This window comes from Armigeres subalbatus, chromosome 1 (genome assembly GCF_024139115.2).
Source record: "Armigeres subalbatus isolate Guangzhou_Male chromosome 1, GZ_Asu_2, whole genome shotgun sequence".
In the NCBI taxonomy this organism is placed as follows: domain Eukaryota; kingdom Metazoa; phylum Arthropoda; class Insecta; order Diptera; family Culicidae; genus Armigeres; species Armigeres subalbatus.
Window position 1 is genome coordinate 289,872,772 of NC_085139.1, and position 18,996 is coordinate 289,891,767.

The 18,996-nt window shown below is 41.9% G+C and overlaps 2 protein-coding genes across 4 annotated transcripts in view; one reads left to right on the forward strand and one right to left on the reverse strand.

Annotated features, from left to right (window-relative positions):
- LOC134207700 (uncharacterized) overlaps nucleotides 1-18,996 on the reverse strand; it is a 322,256-nt gene that overhangs the window by 118,214 nt on the left and 185,046 nt on the right. For all 3 annotated transcript variants that reach the window (XM_062683514.1, XM_062683512.1, XM_062683513.1), the window contains exons 2-3: nucleotides 3,355-3,552; nucleotides 3,026-3,283 (exon numbers count right to left, since the gene is read on the reverse strand). In XM_062683514.1, the coding sequence (XP_062539498.1) occupies nucleotides 3,026-3,283; nucleotides 3,355-3,552 (456 nt within the window). The remainder of the gene's footprint in view (nucleotides 1-3,025; nucleotides 3,284-3,354; nucleotides 3,553-18,996) is intronic.
- The window catches only part of LOC134219147 (uncharacterized), an 85,254-nt gene continuing 83,817 nt past the window's right edge, over nucleotides 17,560-18,996 (forward strand). The window contains 2 exon segments of the mRNA XM_062697845.1: nucleotides 17,560-17,691; nucleotides 17,751-17,805. Coding sequence (XP_062553829.1) covers nucleotides 17,560-17,691; nucleotides 17,751-17,805 — 187 coding nt within the window.

Sequence of the window (18,996 nt, forward strand, 5' to 3'; positions counted from 1 at the left end):
TTGATTGAATTCTTGTACTCAACTAAAGTTGAATCTCCCATAAAGAAACCTAAATGAATTTCTAAATTACTAGCACTTCTGAATGACAATTTTACACTGGGGTCTCTTTTTACGCGGTTTTTTTAAGCGGGTCGCTTTTTACGCGGATTTTGGGATTTACGCAGTTTTAATTTTTTACGCGATTTTTCGAAAAAAACTTGAAATCACGTGAAAATTGTAAAAAGTAAAAAGATTTTTTTATCGATTTTTGCAAAAGTCGTTTTTTACGTGGATTTCAGATTTCACGCGGTTTTCAAAAAAAAAACTCTTCAAGGGAAACATTATATATTGGAGGCACGATGCTGGGTCATCAGAGCGAAGGCCGTCAGTATCGAAGGTCATTTGGCCAAAGCCGTTAGGCCGAATGAGAAGTGAGAAGCGAGAAATGAGAAAAAAGGTGTAATATGTGAGATGTGAGAAGTGAGTAGCAAGAAGGGAGAAGTGAGAAGGGAGAAGTGTGAAGTGAGAAGCGAGAAGTGAGGAAGTGAGAAGTGAGAAGTAATAAGTGAGAAGCGAGAAGTGAATAGTGAGAAGTGAGATGTGAGAGGTGACAAGTGAGAATTGAGAAGTGATATGTGAGAAATGAGAAGTGAGAAATAATTTGTGAGATGTGAGAAGTGATAAGTGAGAAATGAGAAATAATTTGTGAGAAGTGAGAAGCAAGAAGGGAGAAGTGAGGAGAGTGAAGTGAGAGAGCGAGAAGTGAGAAATAAGAAGGAAGAAATGAGAAGTGACAAGTGAGAGCCGAGAAGTGAATAGTGAGAAGTGAGTAATGAGATAAACATGTGAGATGTGAGAAGGGAAAACTGAGAAGCGAGAAGCGGTAAGTAAAAAGAGGAAAGTGAGAAGTGATAAGTGAGAAGTGACAAATGAGAGATTATATATGATACGTGAGATTTAGGATTGAAAAAGTGAGAAGCGAGAAGAGAGAAGTAGGAAGTACGTAGTGAAAAATGAGAAGTGTGAAGTAAGTAGTGTAAAGTGAGAAGTGAGGAGTAAGAAGTGAATAGTGAGAAGTAAGAAACGAGTGGTGTGACCCGAGAAGCAAAAAATGAGAAGCGAGAAGGAGGAAGTAAAAAGTGGATGAGAAGTGAGAAGTGAGAAATAGAAAAGGAGAAATGATAAGTAAGAAAATGGTAGCGAGAAGTGAAATGTGAGATTTGGGAAGTGTGAAGTAAGGAATGATCTGCGAGTAGTGAGAAGTAAAAGGTGAGCAGTGGGAAGTGATTTTTGAAAAGTGAGAAGCAAATAGTGAGAAGGTTGATGTGGGAAATCAGAAGTGAGAAAGGAGAGGTGAGAAGTAATATGTAAGATGTAAGTGAGAAACAAGAAGGGAGAAGTGGGAAGGCAGAAATGAGAAATTGGAAGTGAGAAGTAAGAAGTGAGCAGTGAGAAGTAAGAAGCGAGAAGTAAGAAGTGGGAGCGAGAAGTGAGAAGTGAGAAGTGAAAAGTGAGACGCGGGAAGTCAGAAGTGAGAGGCGAGAAATGAATAGTGTGAAGTGAGAAATGAGATAAATATGTGAGATTTGAAAAATGAGAAGTGAGAAACGAGAAGTGATAAGTACCGAGAAATGAGAAGCTATGAGTGAGAAGTGAGATTTATAAGTGAGTAATTCGATACGAGACCTGTGAGAAGCGAGAAGTGAGAAACGAGAAGTGATAAGTGAGAGCCGAGAAATGGGTTGGAAGCGACAAATGAGAAGTGAAATTGAAAAGTGAGAAATTCAATACGAGAAGTGAGATGTAAGATGTGAGAAGTGAGAGCCGAGAAATAGGTTGTAGGCGACAAATGAGAAGTGAGAAATTCAATACGAGAAGTAAAGATGTGAGAAGTGAGAAGCGAGAAGTGAGAAGTAAGAAGCCATAATTGAAAGGAGAGAACTGGGTTGTAAGAAGTGAGATGGGAGAAGTGAGGAGCGAGAAATGAAAAGTAGTAAGATGTATGAAGGGAAGGCAAGAAGGGTGAAGTTAGAAGATAGAAGTGGGGAGTGGGAAGTAAGAAGTGAGAAGTGAGAATTGAGGAGGGAGAAGTGCAAAGTGAGAGGTGAGAAGTGAGAAATGAGATAAAGATGTGATATGTGAAAAGTGAGAAGTTATAATTGAGAGCCGAGAAGTGAGAAGTTATAAGTGAGAGCCGAGAAGTGAGAAGTGAGATTTAGAAGTGAGAAGTGAGACATTTGATACGAGAAGTGAGATGTAAGATGTGAGAAGTGAGAAACGAGAAGTGATAAGTGGAAGCCGAGAAGCGAATGGAGAGAAGTGAGTTATGAGAAGTGAAGAGTGAGAAATAAAAAGCAATTTGTAAGATGTGAGAAGTGAGAAGGGACAAGAGAGAAGTTAGAAGGGAGAAGTGAGGTGTGTGATGTGTGATGTGAGAGGTGAGAAGCAAAAAGTTGAGAAGTGAGAAGTGAGAATCGAGAAGTGAGAAGTGAGACGCGAGAAATGAAAAGTGAGAAGTGAGATGTAAAATGTCAAAAAAATTAGATAAAGATGGGATATGTGAGAAGTGAGAAGGGAGAAGTGTACCACGCGAATTTGACGTCGGACGTTCCATTGCTTGAATTGCAATCGTGGCGTCATGCTCGTTTAGCTACACTAGTTGAGAGTTCGTTTGGCTACCCTCGTCTTCGCCTCAGCTCAGTTATTCTTCATACACATTCTATACTTTGTACCACAAAGAGCATGAACCATATTTAAAACAGGTCGACAGACCTTTGGTTACGCACAAAAATAGTTCGCCGTTTTTTTATTAAAAATCGTTTTTTGCGCGGTTTTCGGGATTTGTTTTTTTACGCGGATTTTTCCAAATGTTTTTTACGCGGTTTTAAAAAAAGGTTCGGAAACACGTGAAAACCACAAAAAACGATTTTTAGTGAATTTGTTTTTTACGCGGTTTTTGGGATTTACGCGGAACGTATCCCCCGCGTAAAAACCGACTCCAGTGTATTTGTCGAGAATCACTTTTTAATCATCGAGTAACACTTACCGTCTGCAGCAGATCATAATTCTTCGGCACCACCTGCAGCGTTAGGGTTTTCGGCGTTTGCTGGATCGTGGCTACCACCTGGGCGTACGGTAGACTCGCCACCGAAAGGCCATTCACCGCCAGCAATCGGTCGCCCTCCTGCAGACCGGCCAGAAATGCCGGCGAATTCGGGTGCACCTTCTTCACGAAAACGGTATCCATCGGTTGGGCAAAGTTGGGCATTCCGGCTGCCGCCGCTAAACGGTCAGTGTTGGGGTCCTAAAAGAGGTGAAGAATCGATTCAGTAATGAATGAACACACGAGCGGAAACCGGTGATGGCGATACAAACCGAAGTTGCTTCTGGCGGTGGATAGACGATAAAATGCCGCAGGGTGAAACCAAAGTCGCCATTGTGCCGGTGCAGAACGACCAATCGGGGGCCACTCAGTAGGCCAGTTTTGGGGACATTACCGGCGTTGCCAGGGAGATTTCCTTGCGCTGTCGTAACTGCTGGGGCTACTGCGATCGGGTTGGAGGGATTGTAGATCTGAAATGAGGTCGAAAGAAAACGAAAGTATTGATCAGTAAACAAACAAAGTAGGCGCCTCGACAAAGATTTTATTGAACGAAATCGTCATAACAATTTTAGGATGGCCAGATTGCGCTCCATTCCGGAAATTTTGATGACGTCCAATCCAATTAAAATCGGATTGATTAACGATTGTAAAACTATATGCGGCCGCGCGGACGAACCGGGTTCGAAAATTTATGATTTATAGCCACTGATTAACATTTTAATTTGATCTGATCGGCCAGGAGATCGCTTCGCCAGAAGCGAAACTTGAAGGGTTGATGTAATTTATCGGGCAGTGCGTAACATGAGAGCATAAGGGCAGGCACGAAAGCTTGCGTACCATCGAAAGTCATAGATACACGCCCCTCTTAGTTGGACGCGCGATCTGGCCGGACGTGATTTAATCGGTATCATCGTCGTCGCCCGTGGATGATGGAATCGAAGCTGATCATATCAATAATGACCAGGCAGTGCCTGGCGGCGGCGGTGGTGACGACGATGGTTGCATAATTGGTTGAATATTTATTTATGCTGTTTAAATAGGGGTCCAGACTTGGGGATAATAAAGAGTGAAAACTAGCAATCCAATTAAAGCGTCGTAAAGTTTAGTTTGTTAGATCGATTGGAAAGAGAAGCTGTGGAGAAAAGAAGTGATATTCCGCAAACTAAAATTCGCTTCTTGAAGCCGTAAGTTTAATATGTTATGACCCGGAGGATTCGATCATACACTAATTAAAGACGTAACCGTATGGCGATGGACCACTTCTCGTACTTGGTTCCTTGGGACCAAATTTGAGGTTTTTGCGCTGACCCAAGTTGTTATGTGCCTTGCGAGGAAATAGTGTCATTAGTAGTTAGAGTTATGGTTATAAGGTTGTAAGTTTTGGTTATCTCTTGGCTCAACTTATTATTGTCAGATGGGCAATACATGAATTACGTATGAAGGCTCACATACTTTAGTATAAAAACAGGTTTAACATATTCGAACAATTCAATCTTTCTTAGAGTACCTATATGCAAATCGGGTTTTCACCAAAACTCCACAGAGTTCAACCGCCACCGTTAGAAGTGCCCCCTTTGACATTCGTAAACCCGAGTAACCATTAATCATACAAACATAAGCAATAAAATATTCCAACTATGGATGCGTGGGCAAATTAGCACCTTCTTGGCGATTCTATCGCCACCACCACCGCCCCGTAGACTCGCTCGAAGATTTCAGTCTTCAGGCCCCGAAACCAAGTAGGAGGCAGCACGAGGGACCGAGGCAACCGGTCCTGGTCCTACCATATCGCCGACTTTCCATATATATAAATCACACCTTGATTCGATAAATCAAAATCGAAACCATGTCAGGATAGGTATTTTTTCTTCACTTCACACCAGCGAGCGTTGTCTGTCGTCGCATAATTTATGAGCGCCGACAATTCCGAAAAACAAAAATGGCAAAATCACGACTTGCCCGAAAATACCGCAGCGCGCGAGCTGCGACTTGACCCTACGGCGAAATTCGCGTGATGTTCGATTCGAATGTAATTGCGACGACGGGCTTTGTTTTACCATTTATTTATTTTTATTTTTTCAACATGGATATGGTAATTTTCTGTATTATCATTTTCATTGTTCTTCCGCTTGTCCGTGAACCACGCATCTGCTAGTTACCGGAGACGAACGGGATGCAAAGGGTTATGTAAATGGCTTTTATGAGCTGGCTATTTATCATGCAAATCTATGGTCGCTATTATCTGGCATGCATCTTCTATCCATACGAGACTGCGGTGCCCGATGCGGTTGTTACTGCTGTCCGAATGATGATCGCTTGTCAACTGTTTGAGAAACTTACTCAATTAACAATTTGGGTTTAATTGTGGATTTGCTGTTGCAATAACTGTATTAGATAACTGCTATAAACAGTTGTTAATCCCGGAAGTTTTCGAAATTCCCAAAATCTGAATAACAATTTGAAGATGACAAACTGTTTCACATTCGGTATAAATAATAGTTTGGAGATCCAACGAAAAAGTGTGAGTGTGTCTCATTTAGAGATTATGTACGAATGCAATGGATGAAAAATGAATCAATTTATGTTGCTACGACACCACTGCCCATGATTTCATAGTTGACGCAACAACCATTGCACTTTCGCATGTATTTCGAATTATTTGAGGTCAAATATCGCATATTTAAAACATTTCAACCCGTCAACACTCAAATGAGATTCAAAACATGCAGCGTATCGATCTTGCAGCGGTTGAATTACTTTAGTAAAGGCGTAATAAGTCAAGTTCGCTGAAATTTGGAATGGTTGATACGTCAACTATGAAATCATGGGCAAACCAGGTCCAACACTATCACCCAAAAGTTGATAATCAAAATTTTGATAGCAAATTGTTGAATTCGATTTGAGGGATTTTAAAAGATATCCAAGAGAAATTCTTACAAAATGCCACGTGAAACATCTTCAAATGTTTGAAGTGCATTCCACCGAGTTTCCATTTCCCTTGAAGGCCCAGATGAAATCCCCATCCGGATGCGTTTCGATTCCTCCCGAAATCGATTCCGAATCCTGAAGCGGTTCTCAACCTGGTATACATGTACCCCTGGCCCTGGGGGTACCTTCGCTGCCCTTAGGGACAAAAATGCATAATGGAGGACGTATTACAATTACAATCGGAGCTTTGATAATTGTGTATTTTTTTCGACAAAACGTCGAATGAGGCAATTCAAAAAAAATTCAATGTAATCTACCTGATCTAAACAAAATGTTGAATAATATGTTAGAAGCATGCTTTTGAACTAAAATCTAGAATCTAAAAGTTTGAAAGCCTCCGCATGACATTTTTTTCAGAAAAATCTCGATTGCTTCGTTGCAAAAGGATTAGAAGCATCCTTCTACGCTTCTCGGAAGTCTTCTTCAGAGCAGCTCGAATGCCTCCTTTCAAGATGATCAGAAGCCTTCTTGCAAAACCCGAGCAGCACATGTCAGGAAAAAAAATGGTTGCATCAACTTTATAGTGACTAAATCTGGTCACATATGAGTTGTCGTAACCCATGTGGAACACGCGTGCTGCTAGGGAAGGTTCGGAAGCCTTCGTCCTATGTCTCCTTCCAGGAGGCCTGGAAGCCTCATTTTAAGAGAGTCAGAAGCCTTCTTTCAAAAAGCTCGGATCGATCCTTCCAAGAGGATCGGAAGCTGTTTTTTCAAAAAGCTAGGAAGCTTTCTTTCAAATGGCTCGTAAGCCTCCTTTCTAGAGGCTCGAAAGCCTACTTTCAAGTTGATCGGAAGCCTCCTTTCAAGAGGCTCGGAAGCCTCCTTTCAAGAGGCACGGAAGCTTCCTTTTTAAAAGGCACGGGATCCTCTTTTCAAGAGGCTCGGAAGCCTCCCTTCAAGAAGCTCGGAATTCTTCTTCCAAGAGGGTTGGAAGCATACTTTCAAGAGGTTCAGAAGCATCCTTTAAAGATGGAAAAGAAGCCTCTTTTTAAATAGTTCAAAAGCTACCATGCAAGATGCTCGAACGCTTTTTATCAAGAGCTGCAGTAGCAGAGCAGTCAAGAGATCCAGAAGCTCTTTTCAAGATGCTCAGAAGCCTCTTTTTAGGAGGACCAGAAGCCTCCTTTCAAAAAGCTCGGAAGGCTCCTTTTAAGAGGCTCGAAAGCCTACTTTCAAGTGAATCGGAACCCATCTTTTAAGACCCTCGGAAGCATCCCTTCAAGAAGCTCGTAATTCTTCTTTCAAGAGGCTTAGGAGCATACTATCAAGAGCCTCAGAACCCGAGCAAAGCTTGAGAGCAAATCGATAACTTGTTTTGATGTTGTGAAATCGCCGAATATGATTACTAAATTTGATATCTTTTTGGTCGTTTTAAAGGTTAAAATAACAAAATGTATAGCAGAAAAATCTTACTGTGACATCAAATCCAAAACTATTCCTGCTATCGATGAGAGCAAATCGAAAACTTATCTTGATATTGGTTTCGATAACAAAATAAGTACTCAGTTTGATGTCAGATCATACAATTTAGAAATCTACAGCAAAATGAGATCAAAATTTGTAATCAATCATGATGATTCATATTTGAAAACAAATTATGATTTCAATTTGCTATTAAAATCAAAATATGTTTTCTACATGCTCTCATTATGTTTTCAGATTTTGCTCGGGAAGCGTCCTTTCAAGATGCAACGGAGCATCTTATCAATAGTAGCGGAAGCCAACTTTCAAGAGATTCAGAAGCTCCTTGCTCGGAAGCCTTCCTTCAAACGTTGTCAGGCCATTAGGCCGAAGGCCGTTAGGGAGAAGGCCATTTGGCAGAAGGCCATTTGGCCGAAGGTCATAAGGCCGAATGGTCATTAGGCCGAACGGTCATTAGCCCGAATGGCCATAAGGCCGATTTGACAAAAAGAAGTAAAAATTGAAAAATGAGAAGTGCTTTCTTCATCTTACCCCTTCTTCTTTCTCCCTTCTTGCTTCTTTCTTCTTCTATCTATCTTCTTTTTTCTTCTTCTTCCATTTTTCTTTTTCGCTCCTTGTTCCTTCCTATTTCCTTCTTCTATGCTACTTATTTCCTCTCCCTTCTTTCTTCTTCTTTCTGCATTCCTCTTCCTTCTTTCTTCTTAATTCTTCCTTCTTTTTTTCCTCTTTTCCCCACCCTTTTCTTTCTAATTTCTTCTTCTTTCTTCCTTCTTCTTTATTTCTTCTCTCCTTCTTTTTTATTCTTCATTATTTTTTATTCTTTCTTTTTGCTTCTTTTTTCTTCTTCCTTCTCAATTATTCCTTCTTTCTTCGCTTTTTTCTCCCTTCTAACTTTTTTTTTCTTCCTTATTCTTCATTCCTTCATTCTTCTTCCTTTTTCTTTCTTCCTTCTTCTTTCTACCTTCTTCGTTTCACCTTCTTCTTCATTCCTTTTTCCTTCTTCCTTCCTCTTTCTTCCTTCTTCGTTATTCCTTCATTCATCTACCTTCTTCTTTATTCCTTTTTCCTTCTTCCTTCTTCCTTTTTTCTACTTCCATCTTCTTTCCACCTTCTGCCACCTCTCTTCTTCTTTCTTCTTCCTTCTTCCTTATTCCTTCTTCCTTCTAACTTCTTCCTTCTTCCTTCTTCCTTCATCTTTATTCCTTTTTTCTTCTTCCATCTTCCCTCTTCCTTCTTCCTTCTTCTTTCTTATTTCTTCCTTCTTTCTTCTTTCTTCTTCCTTCTTCCTGCTTCCTTCTTCCTTTTTCCTTCTTCTCTCTTCTTTCCACCTTCTTTCACCTCTCTTCTTCTTTAATTTTCCTTTTTCCTTCTTCCTTCTTCTTTCTTCGTTCTTCCTTCTTGCTTCTTCCTTCTTCCTTTTTTCTTCATCCTTCTTCTTTCCACCTTCTTTCACCCATCTTCTTCTTTCTTCTTTCTTCCGTTTTCTTCCTTCTTTCTCCCGTCTTCCTTTTTTCTTATTCTTTCTTTCTTCTGCCTTCTTCCTTCATCCGTCTTCCTTCTACCTTCTTCCTTCTTCCTCACTTCACACAACTCATTTCTCACTCCCCAGTTCTCATTCGGCCTAATGGCCATTCGGCCTAACGACCGTTCGGCCTTATGGCCTTCGGCCTAATGACCCAGCATCCCTTCAACGGCTCGGAATTATTCTTTCAAGAGGCTTGGAAGCTTACTTTCAGGAGGGGGTACCTCAATTAATGCAAAAGCTCGAAGGGGTACCTCTCAAGAAAAAGGTTGAGAACCGCTGCTGTAGAGATACGATTCCAAATTCTGTCGGGAGACGATTCCGCATCCTGACGGGATTCTATTCCGAATCCTGTCGGAATACGATCCGATTCCGAATCCTGTCGGATATCGATTCTAAAGACTGTCGGGATTCATTTCCGAGTCCTGTCGGGATTTGATTCCGAATCATGACGCGATTCGATTCCGAAGCCTGTCGGGATTCAATTCCGAGTCCTGTCGGGATTCGATTCCGAATCTTGACGCGATTCAATTCCGAATCCTGACAAAAATTTATTCCGAATTCTGTCGGGACTCGATTCCGAATTTTGTGAGGATTCGACTGCGAATCCTGTCAGGATTTAATTCCTATTCGATTCGAATCCTGTCTGGATTTAATTCCTAATCTTGTCTGGATTCGATTCCAAATCCTGTCTGGATTCTATTCTGCATCCTGTCGGGATACAAATACGATTCCAAGTCATGTCGGAAATCCTGTTTGGATTCGATTCCGAATCCTATGGGAAATCGATTCCGAATCGTGTCGTTATACGATTCCGATTTCTATTTGGATTCGATTAAGAATCCTGTCGGGATTCCATTCCGAATCCTGTAGGCCAGACGATTCCAAATATTGTATGGAATCAATTGCGAAACCTGTTGTGATACAATTCCGAATCCTGTAGAAATACGATTTCGAATACTGACAGGATGCGATTTCAAATTCAGTCGGGATTCGACTCCGAATCTTTTGAGGATTTGGCTCCGAATCTGGTTGGAATACGATTTCGAATCCTGTCGGGATACTATTCCACATCCTAACGGGATTGGCTTCCGATTTCTGTCGGGATTCGATTTCGAAGCCTGTCGGGATTCGATTCTGAACCCTGTCAGGATTCGAATCCAAATCGTGTGGAGATTCGACTCCAAATCCTGTCGAGAAACGATTCCGAATCCTGTTTGGACTTGATTCCGAATTCTGTCGGGATTCGATTCCAAAATTTGTGAGGATTCGGCAGCGAAACCTGTCCGGATTTAATTCCTAATCTTGTCTGGATTCGATTCCGAATACTGTCAGGATTTGATTCTGAATCCTGTCGGGATACAAATTCGAATCCTGTCGAAATACGATTCCAAGTCATGTCTATTACAAATCCTGTTTGGATTCGATTCCGATTCCTGTCGGAAATAGATTCTGAATCCTGTCATTATACGATTCCGAATTCAGTCTGAATTCGATTACGAATCCTGTCGGGATGCGATTTCAAATCCAGTAGAGATACGATTGCGTAATTTGCCGGGATTCGATAACGAATATTGTGAAGATTCGACACAAATTCCTGTCGAAAATCATTCCCGAATCCTGTGTCGGGATTCAATTCCGAATCCTGTAAGCCCGACGATTCCGAATATTGTAGGGAATCAATTGCGAAACCAGTCGGAATACAATTCCGAATCCTGTCGATATACGATTTCGAATACTGACAGGATGCGATTTCAAATCCTGTCGGGATCCGACTCCGAATATTTTGGTGATTCGATTCCGAGCCCTCACGAGATACAAATCTGAATCCTGTCGGGATTCGATTCTAAATCCCGTCGGAAATTGTTTCCGAATCCTGCCGAGATTCGATTCCGAAGCCTGTCGGAATTTGACTCCGCATCCTATCAGGACAAGATTCCGAATCTATTTCCGAAAGGATTCGGAATCGTACTCCGACAGGATTCGATTCCGAATCCTGTCGGGATCAGATGCCAAATCTTTTGAAGATTCGATTCCGAACCCTAACGGGATACGATTCTGAACCCTGTCGGTATACGATTCCGAATGTTGTGGGGATTTGACTCCGAATCGTATCGTATCCCGACAGGATTCGAAATCATATCCCGACAAATATGATTCCGAATCCTGTCGGGATACGATTCCGCATCCGGTCGGGATTCGGTTCCAAATCCTGTCGGGATTTGACTCCGCATCCTGTAGGGATTCAAATCCGAATCATGTGGGGATTTGATTCTGAATTCTATCGGAATTCGGAACCCTTTCCGGTAAAGATTCGAATCCGAAGGGATTCGACCCCGAACCCAGCCGGAATACGATTCCGAAGCCGGTAGGGATTCAATTCTGAATCCTGTCGACACCAAACCCTCCCGGAATTACGATACCGAACCCTATCGGGAATCGACTTCTAGTTCTGCTGGGTATAGATTTCGAATTCAGTCGGGATTCGATTCCTAATCCTATCGAAATTGGATTCCAAATCCTGTCAGAATTCGATTTAAATCCGGTCAAGATTCGACTTCATATCCTGTTTCCGAATCCATTCGGGTTTAGATTCCGAATCCGGTCTGAATTAGATTCCTGTCATAATTCGTTTCGGAATTCTGCTCCAAATACGGTCCGAGATTCTATTTCAAATTCCCGGGTCTGTGAATTCGATCCTGTATTCGATTCCGAATCCGTTCCGGTTATCAATTCTTAATCCGGTCGAGATTCGATTTCGAATCCGGTCCGGGATTTGATTCCAAATCCGGCTTGAATTCGATTCCGAATCCGGTTGAAATGCAATTCCGAATCCAGTTGGATTTCAATTTTCAATTTAGTCGGAATTCAAATCCGAATCCTGCCAAGATTCGATTCCGAATTCGGTCATAATCCTGTCGGGATTCGAATTTGAATCCGGTCGAAATTCGATCACGAATCCAGCTGATATTCGATTCTGAATCAGGTCGGAATGCAATTCCAAAACGATTTCAAACCCTATCTGAATTCGATTTCGACTTCGGTCCATATTCGATACCGAATCCCTTCGAGATTCGGTCGTTATTCGATTCCGAACTAGGTCAGAATACGATTCCGAAAGCGGGAGATGTTCAATTTCGAATTTGATTGGAATTCGTTTCCAAATGCGGTCGGGAATCGATTTCGAATCCGGTTAGGAATTTAATTCCGAATACGATTCGATCCCTAATCCAGTCAATATTCGATTCCGAAACCGATTGAGATTCGATTCCAAATCCAGTTGGAATTCAATTCCGAATCAGGTCCGCAAATCGATTACGAATCCAGTCCATATTCAATTCCGAATCCGGTCGAGATTCCTTACCGAATCCTGTCCAAGATTCGAATCCGAGTCCGGATGTAATTTCATTCCGAGTCCGGTTGGAATTCCATTCCAAATCAAGATGGAATTAAATTCCGATTCCGGCCGGATATTCAATTCCGAATCCGCTCCGGTGTTTGATTCCGAATCCGGTCGAGATTCCTTACCGAATCCAGTCCAGGATTCGAATCCCAATCCGGTTGGAGTTCGATTCCGAATCCGGTTTGAATTGGATTCCGAATCCGGTTGGACTCGATTATTAATCCGGTTGGAAATCGATTTCGAAAGCAGTTGGAATTCAATTCCGAAATCAGTTGGAATTCAATTCAGAATCTGGTCGGCGATTCAATTCCAAATCCGGTTGAAATTCGATTACGAATCCACTTGGAATTCAATTCCGTATCCAGTTAGGGATTCGATTCTGAATCCGGTTGAAATTCGATTCCGAATGCTCTTGGAATTTAATTTCGAATTCGGTCCTGTCGGTTGGAATTCGATTCTGAATCCATTTGGAATTGAATTCCGAATCCGGTTCGGGATTCCGAATCCGATTACGAATCCGGTTGAAAATCGATTCCGAATCCAATTGACATTCAATTCTGAATCCGGTACGGGATTCGATTCTGAATCCGGTACGGGATTCGATTCTGAATCCGACTATAATTCGATTCCGAATCCAGTTGGAATTCAATTCCGGAATCTGAATCCTGATTCTGAATCCGGTTGGAAATCGATTCCGAATCCGGTTGAAATTCGATTCCGAATCCAGATGAAACTCAATTTAGAATTCGGTTCGGGATTCGATTCGGAATCCGGTTGCAATTCGATTCCGAATCCAGTTGGAATTTAATTCCGAATCTGGTCGGGGATTCAATTCTGAATCCGGCTGAAATCCGATTCCAAATCCAGTTGGAATTCAATTCCGAATCCGGTCCGGGATTCGATTCTGAATCTAGTCAGGGATTCAAGATTCAATCCGTTCCGGAATTTAATTGCGAATCCGATCCCGTATTCGATTCATAATCCAGTCGATATTCGATTCCGAATCCGATTGAGATTCGATTCCAAATCCGGTCGATATTAGTTACCGAATACGCTCGGAATTTGATTCCGAAACTAGTCCGGGATTTGGTTCATAGTTCGGTTGGAATATGATTTCGAATCTGGTCTGGAATTCGATTCCAAATCCGGTCCAAGATTTGATTCCGAATCCGGTCGATATTCAATACCGAATCCAGTCCAGGATTCGAATCCGAATCCGGTTGGAATTCGATTCCGAATCCGGTTGGAATTCGATTCCGAATCCGGTTGGAATTCGATTCCGAATCCGGTTGGAATTCAATTCCGAATCCGGTCGAGGATTTAAGTCAGAATCCGGTCCAGGATTTGATTCAGAATCCGATTAGAATTCGATTCAGAATCCGGTTGAAATTCGATTCCGAGAGCAGTAGGAATTCGATTCCGAAATCGGTTGAAAATCGATTTCGAATCCAGTTGGAATTTAATTCCGAAACCAGTCCGGGATTCGATTCTGAATCTAGATCCAGTTGAAATTCAATTCCGAATCCGGTCGGGGATTCAATTCTGAATCCAGCTGAAATTCGATTCCGAATCCAGCTGGAATTCAATTCTGAATCCGGTCCGAGATTCGAATATGGTTGGAATCTGATTCCGAATCCGGTTGGAATTCAATTCCGAATTCGGTTGGAAATCGATTCCGAATCCGTTCGGGGATTCAATTCCAAATCCGGTCCAGGATTCGAATCCGAATTCGGTTGGAATTCGATTCCGAATCCGGTCCGGGATTCAATTCTGAATCCGGTTGGAAATCGATTCCGAATCCAGTTGGAATTCAATTCCGAATCCGGTCCGGGATTCAATTCTGAATCCGGTTGGAATTCGATTCCGAATCCAGTTGGAATTCAATTCCTTCCAAATCCAGTCCGGGATTGGATTCTGAATCCGGTTGAAATTCGATTCCAAATCCGACTGAAATTCGATTTCGAATCCAGATGAAATTTAATTCCGAATCCGGTCCGGGATTCGATTCTGAATCCGATTAAAATTCGATTCCGAATCCAGTCGGAATTCAATTCCAAATCTGGTGCGGGATTCAATTCTGAATCCGGTTAGAATTCGATTCCGGTGGGAATTCGATTCCGAATCAAGTTGAAATTCAATTCTGAATCCGGTCCGAGATTCGAATATGGTTGGAATTTGATTCCGAATCTGGTTGGAATTCAATTCCGAATCCGGTTGGAATTCAATTCCGAATCCTGTTGGAATTCATTTACGAATCCAGTTGGAATTCAATTCAGAATCTGGACGAGCATTAAATTCCGAATCTGGTTGGAAAGCAATTCCGAATTCAGTTGGAATTCGAGCCCGAATCCAGTTGGAATTCGATGTTGCATCCGTTTGGAATTCAATTTCGAATCCATTTATTCGATTCCAAATTCGGTAAAAGATTCGATTCTGAATCCGGTTGGAAATCGATTCCGAGTCCAGTTGGAATTAAATTCCGAATCTAGTTGGAATCCAATTTCAAATCCAGTCCGGAATTCGATTCCAAATCCGGTTAGAATCCGATTCCAAATCCAGATGAAATTCAATTCCGAATCCGTTCCGGCATTCGATTCCGAATCCGGTTGGATTTCAATTCTGAATTCGATCGAAATGCGATTCCGAATTCTGTCAAGATTCAATTGTGGGTCCGGTCGTAATTCAATTCCGAATTCTGTCGAGATTCAATTTTCGGTCGGGATTCGATCCTGTATCCGATCGGGATTCGATTCCGAATCCTGTCGTGATTCGTAACGGAATCTGGTTGGGATTCTTTAACGAAACCAGTTAATATTTGTTTCCGATTCGATTTGGTATTCGATATCCGATATTCGATATCGGAATTCGACTAAAAATTCTGTCAAAACGCAATCCGGTCGGTTTTCGATTCGTTACCGAATTCGTTAAGAATACAATTCTGAATTTGTTTGGGATTCGATTGCCAATCCGGTCGGAAGGAATATATTCTGAATCCAGTAGGGATTCAATTTCAAATCCAGTCGGAATGCGATTCTGAATCCGATTGGGATTCGATTTCGAATCCGGTCGAAATTCGATCCCGAGTCCAGTCGGGGTGCGATTTCGATTCCGAATACGGTGGAGATTCAATTCTGTATCTGGCTGAAATTCGATTGCGAAATCGGTTGAAATTTGATTTCAAGTCCGATAGAGATTAGATTCCGAATCTGGTCGAATACTGCTGGGTTTTGATTTAGAATTCTGTAGGGGATTCTTGTCCGAATACTGTCGGGATTCGAGTCCGGGTAATACAAATCCTACACATATTTTGTCTCTGATCCTATCGATATTTGTGTGGAGTGCGATACCGATTCGCTTTTATTTGGTGAATATTTGTCTTCAATCAAGCCTGGCGTCACCTCTAACACGATCTAGATTCAATTCAAATCTTTTAGACCTTCATGTCACATTCGATTGGGAAGTGTCTCAAATCCAGCCGTAATTTATCTTCAATCCGGTCGGAATTTTCCATTCTGTTGGAATCCGTTTCGATTATCAACATGCGGTTTCTTTCGCTTCAGATCGAAAGTTCACTTACTCTCGAAATTCGGCTTATATACGATCATAATTTTGTCTTGAAACAGGCATGCCGACATTATTCATATAAAATTTTATTAAGATTCGCCTGAATAGCCATTCATCTCGAATCCAGTAAGGATTCGTCCCGAATCCAGTCGTCAAGATTGGTGTATTAATCTCGAATCTTGACCATAATTCGTCTAGGCACGTCCGGCAGGTATACATTTTTAAATCCGATCGATATTCACTCGAATTATTTTACAATTTTCAGAGAGCCTCAAACAGCAGTTAAACTGGTGATCAATTTGATTTCCGGGATACAATAAATCGATCCGATCCTTTGTCCGTAGTAAATAATGTGACAAATCCGTTTGAACTCATTTTGTGAATGGTCTTCTGTTGCGGAATGCAACAATACAAATCCCACGTCAAACGGTTTACTCACTTTTTATTTTCTGAATTGAGGTTCAATGTCCCGCTGTGAAGCAAAATAGGAAACTGTCCAGATGATTGTCTTTAGGCCAGCTCCCATTTTTTCATGTCAACCCAAAGATCGTTGACGCAAATCCAGACAATGATCGCTTGTCGGTTCTTGATCGCTAGAGCGTGTGTGAGATATCGAATTTCGAGATCACCTTGGGAACGTCCATTGATTGATGCAACGCAACCGAGTGGTGGCTGAAAACGGGACCGACCACAGATCAGATTTTACTATTCACGTCTTCCTCTGCTGGAAGATGATCCCAACGGAGCGGATCGGACCGGACAGAACGCATTCCATCCCACCGTACTTCCATCCTAGAAAGACTGACACCAAAGAGAGATATCATTTCCACTTGTTGCGCCTTCGTGACGACGACCGACCACAGAAACCGACAACGACCTGACCGCGCGCGGCAAGTTGGATGGATTGCAGATCAACACTCTAATTATAACACAACTCAACGGCGCAAGTCGTACTTACGACGGCTCATTGCAAAGGGCTCGGAGGCAATTAAAACAAATAAGGATCTATCTTTCCACTCTACGCGGAACGGAAAATAAAATCCTCGCCGCTGTAAATTGTACCTTTTTCTCGTTGCCGTAATCATAATAATTTCCATTTTTTCTTGTATTTCTTCAACGGCTTCAGTGTCATTCAAACAACCGGGCTTTGCAAATCGCCTGAACCGTGCCGCGTGTGGGAAAGGTCAACGCCGCGATCTCGTTCTTGCGAGTCCATTGACGTGCGTAAACTTTCCCATTTTGAAGCAACAGTGCTCTGCTACTGTCAACTGCAGCAGCAGCAGCACCGCGAAATAAAACACACAAAAAACGAAAACAAAGTCAAAAATTACAAATCAAGCTTAATGCTGGGATCATGATTGGCGACAGCGCAACAGCAACCAGCCAACGCACCGCGCCGAGCCGCCTGCGATCTGCGATCGAGCATTCGAGTGTCCAAAAAAGGAATTAATGAAAACGAAACAACGAGACGGATGGATTCACTTGCGGTTGAGGGCGAGCAATTTTTCGCCGGTCAAATTGAGCGATTCCGTGACCGTTCCCCAGTCTCTGATCGCGCTAAAAACAGTAATCTTCAAAATGATAATTAAATGGTATGTAATAGCCGCGGCAGTGCCCCGCACGCTCGCTCGCCGCTCGATCCATCTTCCGCGAGACGAAAACGAAACCGAAAACTTGTCTGCGGCCTGTCTGATCATCGATCCATCAACGGTGCGTTTCGGGCGGGCGCGTATGTTACAACATGACCCATTTATTTCGGACCTCCGCAGCAGCCCTGCTGCAGTCACAACAACAACAACAACAGCAACAATGGTTTTGGCTTGCGTGAGTTGGGTTGAATGTGAGCGGCGACGCCTCTTCCCACAATCAACGGTACAATTTGGAACAATCTTCGAAGCAGGGCAGCGCTACCGACCGATGAAGTGTGACCAATGTCCGTTAAGAGGGCAGTGATGGTCGCAACTTTCGATTCTCGTGCTTGTCCCGTCTCTGCTCGCCGAAATGTGTATTTAAATGACGACATCGTGGGCTGCGGCAAAATAATGGTCAAACTGTTATGCAGTTTGATGCACCGTAATTTTGAACAAAGAAATTCGCGTTCTTTTAGCCAAACCAAAGAGGTTTATTCATCCAATGTAAGTGTTATAGGGTTTGATACTCACAGCAGCAATATGTATTTATTTAATTTAAGGGAAACGCCATTGGCAGACGCCACAAGCGTTACAAGATAGAATAACTTTTCAACAACTTAGAGCAAATTTCCTTCAAACGATCAAATATTACCTCATCATCGACCCCTTCTCCCATGTAAGATTTCTTTCGCACAAATATTTGTTTTTCATTTATTGTAAGAAAATAACAGAACCTCCACTCCTCTCAAACTGTTACGTAATAAGTTTCGGCTCCAAACCATGTACTTCTTCTTGGTAGAGTAAATTGTCAAACCTTGCTTACTCAGTTTCAATATCACCGATAAAAGTACGTGATACATCTCCATTTTCTTTTACCACATAAAAAACATAACCGAATATTGTTTGTTTGATTAACTATGACAATGTCAAATAAAAATGTTCGAATAACCCCAAATAATCACATTAAAAAATAATTATTATCGCCGAAAAAAGCGTCACCCGATGGTCAAACCATACTAATTAGAATCCATTTGGCAAAAAAAAATATGAAATACAGTTTGAATGAGATTAAAATCGAGCGATTTTTTTTTTAATTTCCAAGATTTTTTTCCGAATTTATTCAGGTAATTTTTTTCCGTTCTTCGGCATTTGCACGAATTCACCGGCATTTTGAATGCATTTTTCTTATTTTCGATGGAAATCCTTCACAGTCTACACGGAAATGAATGCAGTAAAATAGTTTATTCTCAATTCGTTACCAAATACATCAGGATTCCGAACAAATTCGACACGACTTCTGACCGGATACCACAAGAATGACGTCAGGATTCAACATGAAATACACGAATCCTGATAGGATTCGAACACGAGTCCCGAAAGTATT